The 12,226-nt window shown below is 45.3% G+C and overlaps 1 protein-coding gene across 25 annotated transcripts in view; it reads left to right on the top strand.

The window, feature by feature from the left end:
• The window catches only part of EIF4G3 (eukaryotic translation initiation factor 4 gamma 3), a 74,872-nt gene that overhangs the window by 17,525 nt on the left and 45,121 nt on the right, over positions 1-12,226 (top strand). For 16 of the 25 annotated variants that reach the window (XR_008331939.1, XM_053401158.1, XM_053401161.1 and 13 more), the window contains exons 3-4: positions 5,766-5,909; positions 8,441-8,545. The exons of 2 other annotated variants lie outside the window; for them this stretch is intronic. Coding sequence is in view for 19 of the 23 variants with exons in the window: in XM_053401170.1 (XP_053257145.1) it covers positions 5,766-5,909; positions 8,441-8,545 (249 nt within the window). In the remaining 4 variants the exon portion in view is untranslated. The remainder of the gene's footprint in view (positions 1-5,765; positions 5,910-8,440; positions 8,546-12,226) is intronic. 7 more of the 25 variants (XM_053401153.1, XM_053401172.1, XM_053401173.1 and 4 more) reach the window with 4 other exon arrangements.

Genomic DNA, 12,226 nt, shown 5'->3' with positions numbered 1-12,226 from the left:
CTACCAAGAAGGCCCTCTGCCTGCTTCCCTGTAGCTCCACTTCTCTCAGTGAGGGAACTGCCAGAAGGTACTTGGAGCTGGACCTCTGTCTGAGCTGAACAGTGGGGGTGAAGATGCTCCTTCAGGTATACAGGGCTGAGGCCAATGATCAAGGCAACCAATGACTTTGTATCATTTATAATTATTGGCCTGAGAAGTCTGGATAGCTTTTGCAAACCATAAAGACAGATATAGAATGGTGGGTTCTCCCTCACCAGAATACTACAGTGTTTGTTGTATTTAGATTTCAGTTTTCCTTCCATATTTATTTATTTATTTGGCAATAAAAGTACAGGTTAGTCAAAATACAATTACAACAAAAAAGAAAAAGAAAAGTCAGTTATATAAATAATGTATACAATAAATAAAAATGTGATGAGAATAGCAACTGTGTTGTAACAATGGGCCAAAACAAACAAGATGAATTTTAACAGGGAGAAATGTAAAGTATTGCACTTGGGCAAAAAAAATGAGAGGCACAAATACAAGATGGGTGACACCTGGCTTGAGAGCAGTACATGTGAAAAGGATCTAGGAGTCTTGGTTGACCACAAACTTGACATGAGCCAACAGTGTGACGCAGCAGCTAAAAAAGCCAATGCAATTCTGGGCTGCATCAATAGGAGTATAGCATCTAGATCAAGGGAAGTAATAGTGCCACTGTATTCTGCTCTGGTCAGACCTCACCTGGAGTACTGTGTCCAGTTCTGGGCACCACAGTTCAAGGAGGACACTGACAAACTGGAACGTGTCCAGAGGAGGGCAACCAAAATGGTCAAAGGCCTGGAAACGATGCCTTATGAGGAACGGCTAAGGGAGCTGGGCATGTTTAGCCTGGAGAAGAGGAGGTTAAGGGGTGATATGATAGCCATGTTCAAATATATAAAAGGATGCCACATAGAGGAGGGAGAAAGGTTGCTTTCTGCTGCTCCAGAGAAGCGGACACGGAGCAATGGATCCAAACTACAAGAAAGAAGATTCCACCTAAACATTAGGAAGAACTTCCTGACAGTAAGTTTGACAGTGGAATTTGCTGCCAAGGAGTGTGGTGGAGTCTCCTTCTTTGGAGGTCTTTAAGCAGAGGCTTGACAACCGTATGTCAGGAGTGCTCTGATGGTGTTTCCTGCTTGGCAGGGGGTTGGACTCGATGGCCCTTGTGGTCTCTTCCAACTCTATGATTCTATGAATGCTGCTTTAGCCCTGCCCACTTTGAATGTAGGCCCTGCCCATTGCCCTCTCCCAGCCCAGCCTACTTATTCCCTGAGCAGATGCAGAGAATTTCCCTACACCTGCTGTAGAAGGTAACTGGTAAAGCTGGCTGACTTGTAGAGCTCTGAAGATCTGAGCCAAAGGATTTACAGCTCCTTGTTAAGAGATGGGTGTCATTTAAACAAAGGCACAGCAATAATCTCCAGCATCCTCTCGAAAACTTTGATCTCTTGTGATCTAAGCAGCTCTTGCCGCTTCATAAGCAGAACAGAGGAGACCTTTCCTGCTGCTGCTACTGAACTGCAGTGCTGTGCTCTAAAAGCAAGGGCCAGTTTGTATGCTGGCTGGATTCTAGGTTTTTCTTTATACCTGCAAAATGTGCATAATTTCTGATCAAAGAGGCACATAAGTTAGGTGCTAACATTTAGCGTAGCACCTCTCTTCAAAAGGAATCGGGCAATGCAGCCTCTGAAGCAGATGTGTTAATTGGCATTGTTTGAAGTGTCTCTTGAAGAGTTTCTGCCTCCTGTCTTGGGTCTCCTTGTTTCTGATCAGCCACCTTGACACAGTTGAAATAAGCGAAAGAGAGGGAACCTCTCCCCATTATGATTTCTCCCCAAAGAGCACCTTTGCCAGTGCTTCTGCTAGTGGCCAGTGAGCCCCTTAGGTGAGCAGCAGCTTTCCTTTCCCAACAAAAAGCACTTTTGGTTTTTATGAATTGGTAGCCAGTCAGTTCTATGCAGTTCTATGACTCTGAAGGGAACAGCCAGGACTACCTCAGGAGATTGGGCGATGCAGCCCAAAGGCTGGGTATCTTTTTAGGGCCTCCTTTAGCTCCTTAGTTTGAGCTCCATGAGGGTCTTGGGATTTGTGTCCTTTTTCTTGCTCTCCTAGGTATTGTCAGCATAGAAACACACACAGACAGAATCTCCTGGGACCATTTCCCGCCGTTGCTCCTGTGATGCCTCAGCTTTGGGGAAATAGAACTATTGGTAATTCTTGCTTCCTGCTGGGCTCTTGAGACTGGAGGGCCTCTCTCTTGTGGGGCTTCCTTACTGCCTTCCTCCTCTCAGCTGTTATTTTTCTAATCTTAGGTGGTTTGGGTGTTTAAAGGGCTGTTGAAATAGGTTTTCAGGGTAGAATGCAGAAGCATCCCTAAGGTGAAGAATCTCTCACACTTTGTGATGGAATCAAGAGTGACAGACACGCTGCACTATTCCTCTGGCCCAGTCTGCATTGACTTCCTACACAGACAGCCATTTTGTCAGATCACAAAGGGCCGGCTGGCAGGAAAGGCAGCCCAGTCTTGCTTTGTCCCTGCAAAGCTGCAAAGTTAAGATCCCATTTACAGATTTGCAGCCTTCCCCCAGTGGAGAAAAGCCTGTTTTTACTGGCAAACAGTACGGAGTTAACTCATAAAAGTGGCATTTGCAAAACCCTCAGCAGTGTTTTTCTGTCCTTTTTGGATTTGTATCAATTCTGCTTCTCCTTTTGGGTAGAAGCTGGTGTTGGTACAGGTGGGTGGAGTTTTTCCCCAAGAGAAAATGCTGAAAGAGAGAGATCCGTTAAGTAATGAAGGGTGGCATTCAGGATAATGCCTTCTTCCTGGCACTTTAATGTATCCGATCTTGTATTTATTGTGGAATTAATTTCAAGTACATTTCCAATGGGGGCAGGGAGTTCAAGGTAAGGTTCTGTATTACAGAAAACACAAGCACAAGTTTCTTAATTAGCCACTTAATTTAACTGAATAATCTTACAATAAGAGAACTTATTTACTATACTTGCATTCTGCTATGAAAAATATAACAAAAATTTACAGCAGTGTTTTGAACAGGTTTTCAGTGTTCAAAGCAGCAACTGAATCCAGTCAAGATGATACATTGATCTGGATATGGAGAATAGACTTAAGTATTCTTGTTTGTGTTGGAGATATTTATTTATTTAAGAGAATTTATATACTACCTGATTGTAAGAAAACCTCTGAGCAGTCTACAAAAATATAAAATAAAGCATTATGATTATGTTACACTTCCTCTGACAATAATTTTCATGAGTTAAGGCAGGGGTCAGCAACCTTTTTCAGCTGTGGGCCAGTCCACTGTCCCTCAGACCATGTGGTGGGCTGGACTATATTTTTGGGGGGGAAATGAACGAATTCCTGTGCCCCACAAATAATCCAGAGATGCTTTTTAAATAAAAGCAAACATTCTACTCATGTAAAAACAGCAGGCAGGCCCCACAAATAACCCGGAGAGGCATTTTAAATAAAAGCAAACATTCTACTCATGTAAAAACATGTTGATTCCCGGACTGTCCGCTGGCCGGATTGAGAAGGCGATTGGGCCGCATCCTGCCTTAGGCTGCCTACCCATGGGTTAAGGGCACTCCTGAATCAGGTGACATCTATGGCGATGTGCATTTTCTGTCAGCTTCAGCTTTAGGTTAATATTCACAACTGTTTCAAACCAGAAATTTTAGGACTCAGGCTTTTGCCCTGTTTTGCATGCTGTGGGATTAAATTGTGCCCTACCCTCTTAAAACTGGAGCCCATGACCCTCTCTCATATACACTAAATTAAAGCCCATTTTTCTGTGCAAAAGGAAACTCCATGTTGGGGTGTTTTGACTTCTCAGGCCAAGCATTATAAGCATGATTCAATAAGTAATGTGTCGTTACAGTAAATTCATGTGTGTTTATGACTCTCTAGCAGCCAAATGTTGTGGAGAAAAGCAGTTTTTGTTCAGTAATTACCTGCCTTGCTACTGTGCAGTTCTGGGACTTTGGCCCACAATCCAGGGCATCTCATTCCACTGGTTTGTGGCCTTTCAGTGTTCTCCCTTAGTATCTTCGCTTGTGTATATAGAACCACACAGAAATCACAGTGTTTTTGCAATTGCTCCCCGCCTTTATTGCCTCTGAGCAGATACAAAAGGTTTTCCTTTATGTATGCTACTAGGTAGGCAGTCTAAAGGTTTCATTTAGTTGCAAACCAACATGCATTAATTTGTTTATAGTGACCGTCACCATCCTTGTGCCCTCTAGAAATTTTGGACTGAAGCTCTTGTGTCATGCTGGAAAATGGGATTTGTAGTCCTAAATATCTGGTTGGTAAAGGATAGTTCACAGCCACTGATTGCAATTGCATGATTTGCAAAATCTGTTAGAGTGCTGCCAAAGCTTTCTGTTTCTGCTGTGGAAGGGTGGGTTCGTATATTATGATTATTTTATAATAAATTGCATATGTTTCTGTGTGAATGTGCTGATAGTACAATATGTTTTGCTTAATGCTTATGGGTTGTATCCCATATTAGTCCTACTCAAAGTAAACCTATTGAAATTGATAAGCACGGCTAACTTGGGGCCATTAGTTTCAGTGGGTCTACTCTGGGTAGGACTTTGTTGGAGACAACCCTGTGTTTTTAAATATACTGTAAGTTACTCAGAATCTAGTAAATAATAACAATAAAGTAAAATTTGGGACAGTTAGTTGAACCGAGTGATTTCAAATTAGTATCTCTTTCCTTGGGGATTTAAAATATTAAAACTTGATGTCTTCATATTGAATTGTTCCAATTGTTTGGACCAATCAGGCCCTGCACAGCCTGGGCTCTGGATCTCTCCAGGAGCACCTTTCCCAAGTTGTTCCTCCAGTCCGCGAGTGAAAGATCAAATGGGGAGAGCTGCTGTTACCAGCTCTGTCGCCTCTTGGAAGATGAGCTTCTTCACCTGCATCATCAGGTGTCCTAGGACTTCCTTCTAAGGAGACCACCTTCAGGCCTGCTTTCAGACTTTCTTCTCTGCCAGGCATTGAGTGACTTCTGTGCCCACTTTCAGCTTCAGAGTGCTGCTGTTTGACTTGCAATGGGGGTTGTGTTTAGTGCTCCTTCAGTACAATTTTATGGGGTTGCATCCAGCTAAGTTTCACTCAGTGTATACCTAAATCAGTTGTGTCCATTTTCATTAGCTTTACTCTTGAGTAGGACTAGCATTGGCTACAAACTGTAGGATTTATCTTTTTGGGGGGAAGCCTCTTTGAGTGTGTCTCAGGGCCAAATAGGAATTTGAGAATTCCAAAATAATTGCCAGCCACCTGTTTCCATTGGATGCTTGATGCGGACCGAGCATGTGCCAAGGACGGGGATGCATTGGGAAATAATGGGAAGTTTTACAAGGAAAGATAAGCGCCTTCTCGTTACTGAAGCTGTAAAGATTTCTCAAAGCAAGGCAATGTTGACCAGGTGAAAGGCTCGCCCTTTTGCCATTGGAGATGTACCCTTCATCTGTGTTCAAGTTCTGAGATGCAAAATAAGGCGTGTGAACAAGCTCTGCTCCTGCAGCCTCTTGCTCTCCCTGTCCTTTTTTACGGGTGGCCAGAGAGACGGTGAGTGTATCCGGTGGTAGCTAATTGTGAGCCAAAGGATGGATCGCTTCCTTTTCCTCTCCAGGTCTGTAGCCTCAGCATGTAAATGAACCCCCATGGAGGGAGCTTTACTAATCTCTGGTTTTACTAACAGTTTATCTCCTCACAGGTCACGCAGGTTGCGAGACAGCCAGGCCCTCCTGCCCCCTCCCCTTACTCTGCTCATGAAATAGGCAAGGGGCACCCATCCCTTGCTGCAACGCCACCAGGACATGCCTCCTCCCCAGGCCTCACCCAGGTAAGGTTTGGCGCCTGCTTCTCAGGTCTGAGTTGCCTTTCTATAAGTTTGTGGGGTGTGGGTGAGATCTTGGCTTTGCGCAGTGCTAACCCTGGTCTGCATGCTACTTTCACTTGAGCTGCTCTTCCTCTTGCTGGCCAAGGATAGGGGAAGAGGAGAGGGGTTCCCTTTAGGGCGCTCCCCACCCCAACCCCCTCAATTGGAAATTGGCAGGGACGCCTCTCGTGTCAGACTAAGCACTTTTTTTTGCTAAGTGGCGGTGATTTTAATAACATGCCTTTAGGCAGGTACATTTTTCTTTTCTGACCGGCACTCATTGCATGTGCTGAAAGAGAAAATGGACACAGTAAAAATAAGACACGTGGACAAGGAATTTAGATAATTGAAAACCATAACTTGTTTTTAATCACTTTAATTCCTCAAAACGTTTCCAAGAGACGAGGGATGACGTGGCAAAGCAGAGGAGGAATGTATTTGTAGTTAGCAAAGGTAGGGCAGATGCGCTGTCCAAGGGTGGGCCTCATGCCTAGGCAGTGTGACCTGTGGCAGCTTCAGGCAGTGAGCTGCTGAGCACCAAGGCCTCCTTGGCAATGATGCCTCAAGGCAGAGTGTGTGGGAGCTTTCAGAAGCATACAAGTGGAGGGGGTATCGGCCCCTTCTTTGTTTCTGTAGATTCCTGCATGAGACTAGAAGTCTTGGTTCTCGGACAGATGAGCTGGTGCTTGAAATCCTACTTGGAACATAATCAGCTGCTTTGATTCCCATGATAACTTCCAGACCCTCAAGCGTGATGCAGGGCCCCATTTTGGTTCCTTAGTAAAGGAGGAATTGGGGGTGAGGCGAGGTTGAGCTTTTTTTATACAGGCATGAGAGAACCCTCTGCATCTGTTTCCTCCAGCCAGACAGTGCATGAGTCACTCAAGTTGTTGCACCTTTTCCAGTGGACTTGACATGTGCATCATGTGACAGTAGGCATGACACCCCACCAGTTCAGCTCAAAACTTGCTGCCAAGTTTACTGATAGAAAAGGATTTTGTGTAGTCTTGTGTGTTAAGAGCCTAACCAAAGAAGACAAAAAGTGCTCTGAAAGTTGTGGAGTGGCTACTGTAGTAACTGTTGTGGGCACCAGAAACAGCTACCCTGCCCAGCTGCATCTCCACGACCTCCAACTCCTGTGTCAATCCCCAATATTCCAGAAGAGAGATGAAAGCCACAACCTTTTCCCACCTCCAGGCATCAGAAAAAACTGCAAATATTCCTTACGAATTTATCAGTTGAGTCCTGAGCACAGTGAGGTTCTTCCACAGAAAGTCACTCCAGAATGTTGCACCTCTGATTGTGTAACGCTTTCTCCAGATTTCTTACCTGAACTTAAGGCACGGCCAAGTCTGGCAGGTCAGCCCTGCACAGAGTCTGCTAGTCTTCTTAGTTTGATTCTAAACAAAAGCAAGGGGTGCCCTCCTCGCCTCAGAAGGTCTTGCAATTCTTTGTCTGCCAACAAGAGGCACTTCTTGTTCATTTGTTATAGATCTTTCTCTGATGGGTCCAGATAATTTTGAATGCCACCGCTTCCTCCACTTACAAAAAGGGGGGATCCATTGCCCACCCACTCAGGGCTTAAGGCAATTGTTAACCAATATTTTGCCCGTATTCTCAGTTGTTAACAGTATATGCACTCTTGCTTCTTTCCAGGGCACAGGCCTAAATTTACCAAAAGTAATTCACATTTTTGATACATGGCATAAGAATATATAAAGTCTTGTACGTTCATCTTTGGGATGTTGTCATGAGTGTAGCGTGCTGATCATAGGGAAATGTATTGGTCACCTGTCTCTGATAACTGATCGTATTTCTCCACTTTTTCGTTTTCTCCCCTGGAGAGGCAGTCTTACTGAAGCACATAGTAGCTTGTTCTGTAAAAAGGGTTGCCTGCATAGATCCATTTGGTTTCCCCATTCAGATCCCTGCAACCTCACAGGAGACTTGGAGAGGGGGGTGTCAAACAAAGGAGCTGGTCTCCTGCAGGGGGGCGTTGAGAATTGATGGCAACTGGTCCACAGACCTTTCACATTGCTGTTTTGAGATTAGCAGAGTCCTGCACTTGAAGCCACTGAGAGCATAATGACAGGACAGGTCACTACTAATGGGTACCCTTTTATCTAGAGTACCAAGCTCTGCTGACAACAATTCCCTAGTCCTAGAGTAGGGGAAGAATGGGTAGAAATGTCCCTGGGATGCTTTTGTTCATTTAGCCCATTGTAAAAAGGCAGGTAGAAAGGGAGGTCGTCCCCATCCAGGTGTGTAGAAAGTATTTTGAGAAGTTGGAGGGGATGCATCTGCTCCCATCAGCCTGGTAGAAGGGGAGAGAGAACGGAGCATTGCCGTGGAGATGTGCCAACCCCTGTCCATCCCCCACCCACCCGCCATCATTCTCGTCCTCCCCACCCCCCTCTCCCCCTCTCTCTGTCTCTTTCTCTGTCACTCTCTTTCTTTCTCTCTTACTCTGTCGCTCTCTTTCACTCTCGCTCCAGCAGCCAGGAGGGAGGAGGGACAGAAGCTTTCCACCCCACCCAAGAGCCAGCAGTCTTTTTGAAGATCCAAGGGAACTGGTGCAAAGGATTCTGGGATGTGGGATGGTGAGTGACAAGAGGAAAAAAAAGGTTAAGTGATGCCCCGCTGGAAAAGCCTGGCTCTTGTTTTTCTAATGGGTGGAGATCTCATTTAGGGTGGGGCCATTGTGGCTTACAGGGGAGGCCCCTCCTGCAAAGGCGTGGAAGACTCAGGGCAGAAGGAATGTTCATGGGGAGCCTTAAAAACACGTTGAGAACTTGAGATGTATGGAGGAGCTCCATTCAGTATTTTGCCCTTGAGGCATCTTACCATGCCATCTGGACTTTTTGCTTCAAAGCTGTTGCTCTGTCTTGGAAAGTGTTAAATTCTATGGCAAAGTTTCAAATTTGGAGTAGGCGTAGATGTGCAGGGTGAGAGTCTTAGCTTCGTGTCCAGTCTGAGGATGGTGGCATTTTAAAGGCCCACCTGTGTTCCCAGCCATTGGCAGTCGCTGTACCTGTCGGCCCACATCTGCCTCCCCCATACACTCTGGGTTGTGTCCAACATTTGTTTTACACACAGTACACCCATTGAAATTAATTATCATTAGTCATACCCATTAACTTCAGTGGGTCTACTCTGAGTAGGATGAGCATTGGGTGCCACCCTCTTGACTACTTGGCCTGTCCCTCAAACAGCAGGGATTCCATTTTCCCTCCACACCCTTTATTCAGGATTGCTTATAAGGGATTTTGCATGCGAGGAGGTCAGAAAGTGAAGCTTTTCGCACTAACCTCAGTTTGGCAGTGCCGAGGGAGGGCTGGTCTTGCATTGAAAGTCGCTTATACTTGGTTTGGCGCTCACTCATTGCTCAGGTTCAAAATGTTTCCTTTAGGAAGGTGTTTAATTAAAATAGGAAAGTTTCGGTTCCAAACCTTTATGATGTGTTGGTGTGTGGGGGCCGCGGAGAGCTATCCAAGGTCCACTGAAAGCGGTCCAAAGGGGTGGGGACAGGAGAATGCAGCTTGCATCATGACTTCTGTGTTGCTCCTTTTGTCTTCCTGGATCCAGAAGCACATGGTGTGGCACATAAAGGGGAAAAGAGAGGCTCACAAAGGGAGAATAGAGAAGTGGTGCTGTAAGACATGGACAGGGAGGGAAGTGGGTTAACAGAGAATGGGTCATAGAAGACATTTAACTTTTGTAACAAAGCTGTTCTGTGGTTAACATAGTCGTGCAGCCCTGTTGAGTTCTTGCAAAGGTGTCCCACTTGAGTACCTGAGTGTTTTACCCCTTGATTTAGAGTTTTCTTGGCCCAACTGATGATGCTCTGAGTGGCAGAGAATAAAACGTCCCCTATCTACATGATGCTTTTCTGGAAAAATATTTTTATTGTCCTACTTGAAAGTGTTTTTGCAGTTTTCTAAGCTTTCATGAATAGGAGGTGTATTATTTAACTCCCAAGAATGTAGTTAGACTTTGTTTAATATTCAGGTAGCCCAGAACCAGCGATTTGCCTTCCGAAATGAAGAGATTCTGAATTTCAGAAATTCCACACCCACTCACGACTCTGGAGTTTTGTGACCTTGGCTGCCTTTTCCTATGTGGCTTACTCTAGGATTGTCCCCTTCCTGTCCCATTTGGCTGGGTAAAGTATAGTAGTAGTGGAAACAGCATTAGGAATTGTGCCATAGGCTTTGGTGAGTAGCGTTCTCCTATGTGGTGCCTTAAGTGAGTCATGTTTTCCTGTAAGGCATTTCCAGAGTTCTCTACAGCTTGGTTCCCTCTTGGCTGTAACAGTGTGGTTAGAGCATGGTGCTGATAACGCCAAGATTGCAGGGGCAATCCCTGTAAGGTACAGCTGCATATTCTTGCGTTGCAGGATGTTGAACTAGATGATCCTCAGGGTCTCTTCCAACTCTTTGCTCAGCCTTCCACAGCACTTTCTGATGGTAGACTCTGCTTTAATAAAGCAGCGTGTCTTGGATCCCATATCACATGTAAATATGGCATGATGTAATACGCTGTCATCGGTGTGCTGCCATAGAAAACAGCATGTGGGATGTCATTTTCAGTGTGGGCTTTTGAGGAAAAGTCATGTTGACTGTTGTCCTTTTGTCCCCAGTGCCCAAAAGCATTTTGTTTTGTGCCTGCTGTGGCAATTCATCAATGGAGTGGGAGGAGATGGGGGTTTGCTTTAATTCATAATGTGACTCAAAAGCATGTTGTGTTTAGAAGGAAGCTCTACAGATGGGAACATGCAGCAGTGCCAGCCAAGGTCTCTTGGGCCATTTCATGTAAGGACATGCTAGTCTTCTTCCTTTTTGCCCTGGATCACCAGCAGTGTCCTTTGCTAGGCTGAGGAATAATCTCAGAGAAGTTTAGCTCTGCAGTCACAGGATGCAGCCTTCCTCTTTTTGCTTCTTTTAAAAAGCAAAACTCTTGCAGCTGGACTGATATTTTGATATGTGGTCCACTCCATTCCCTAAAAAAGAAAAGAAAAAAGAACCCCTCTTTTGAGAACCTTAAATGAAGCATTTGCTAGTGTTGGCTTACATTCTGCATGCAGAATTGATAGGCAGAGAATACCTATATTTTATATAAATAGCTCTCCGTGGAACTTTGTGTAGACGGATGGAGAAGGTGTGGCTTTAAGGAGCTTTGAAGCCACTGAGCCATCTTATGGGCTATGGATGCTTTTCCAGTGAGCTGTTTTGGCAACAATTTCATAAAGACCTTCTGAAATCTAAGGCAGCTATTTTAAGTGTCATTAGGTCACGGCTGGCTTTCGAAGGAAAGCATGAAATACCCAGGGGCCTTGTTGCTTGTAGCTAGAAGTAGGATTAAATTGCCAAATGCATTAAGGTGGTGAGAGTGGAACCATACCTTTTCCGGGTCCGGCCTGCTCATGAGATGCTGTGAGAGTGATCCCTGGCCTAACCCTTCCCAGGGACTGCAAGCCTGTCCTCATCCATGGGACATTTCAGAGCTGGGATTGTGTAAGGGTGTGAGGTGTTGCTGGTTTTGCCATGTCTTTCCTTGGTGGTCCCTCAGATGCACCCAGCATTTAACCTGGCAAGTGACTTCCTGTGGGCACGGAAAGTTCTCAGGGTGCTGAAAGAATTCACAGCGCTGAGGCAGAAATTTCCACTCCGCTGCTCAGAGCAGGAAGCGCAAGAGCTGTGCGTGACTCAGCATTTTCTCAGCCTCCCCCTGACGTGAGCCTGGCTTTCGCCTGTTTATTCCTGGCACATTTAGTGCAAGGGCGGAGGGGGGGGATCTTGTTGCACAGCAGGTCTAACTCCTTTCGAAATGCAGATAAAAATAATCCTCCCCTTGTTGTTGTTTGCTTATTTCAGCTGGCAGGAACAGAGGGTGGGGGTTGAATGAGGGGGAAGGTCCATGGTGAGAAGATTCTTTGACAACTTGAAACGCATAAGAATTCCTTTATCATACCTCTTACTCCGAGATAAGGTAGGAAGGAGGAAGTGCCATTGCTTGGTGGCAAAGAACACCCATTGCCTGCATCAAGCCCCATATTCACCAGTCTCTTTGCAGGGCTGGGGGGTCACCCTTCTCTGCCTGAGACCCTGCAGAGTCCTCACCAGTAAGAGGAGACAGCCCTGGGTTAAATGAACCAGCTGGCTGACTCGGGAAGAGGCAGCTGCTGCTGCTTCTTTTCTTTTTTCATTAAATTCATTCAAACATATAGCATCTACATACATATATCTGAATGCTGGTGTTTAAGCAGTACTTACAAAATAACT

The sequence above is a fragment of the Podarcis raffonei genome, chromosome 8, assembly GCF_027172205.1.
Source record: "Podarcis raffonei isolate rPodRaf1 chromosome 8, rPodRaf1.pri, whole genome shotgun sequence".
NCBI classification, from domain to species: Eukaryota; Metazoa; Chordata; class Lepidosauria; order Squamata; family Lacertidae; genus Podarcis; species Podarcis raffonei.
Note: the sequence above shows the minus strand (reverse complement) of the source record. Positions and strands in the feature narration are given on the sequence as shown.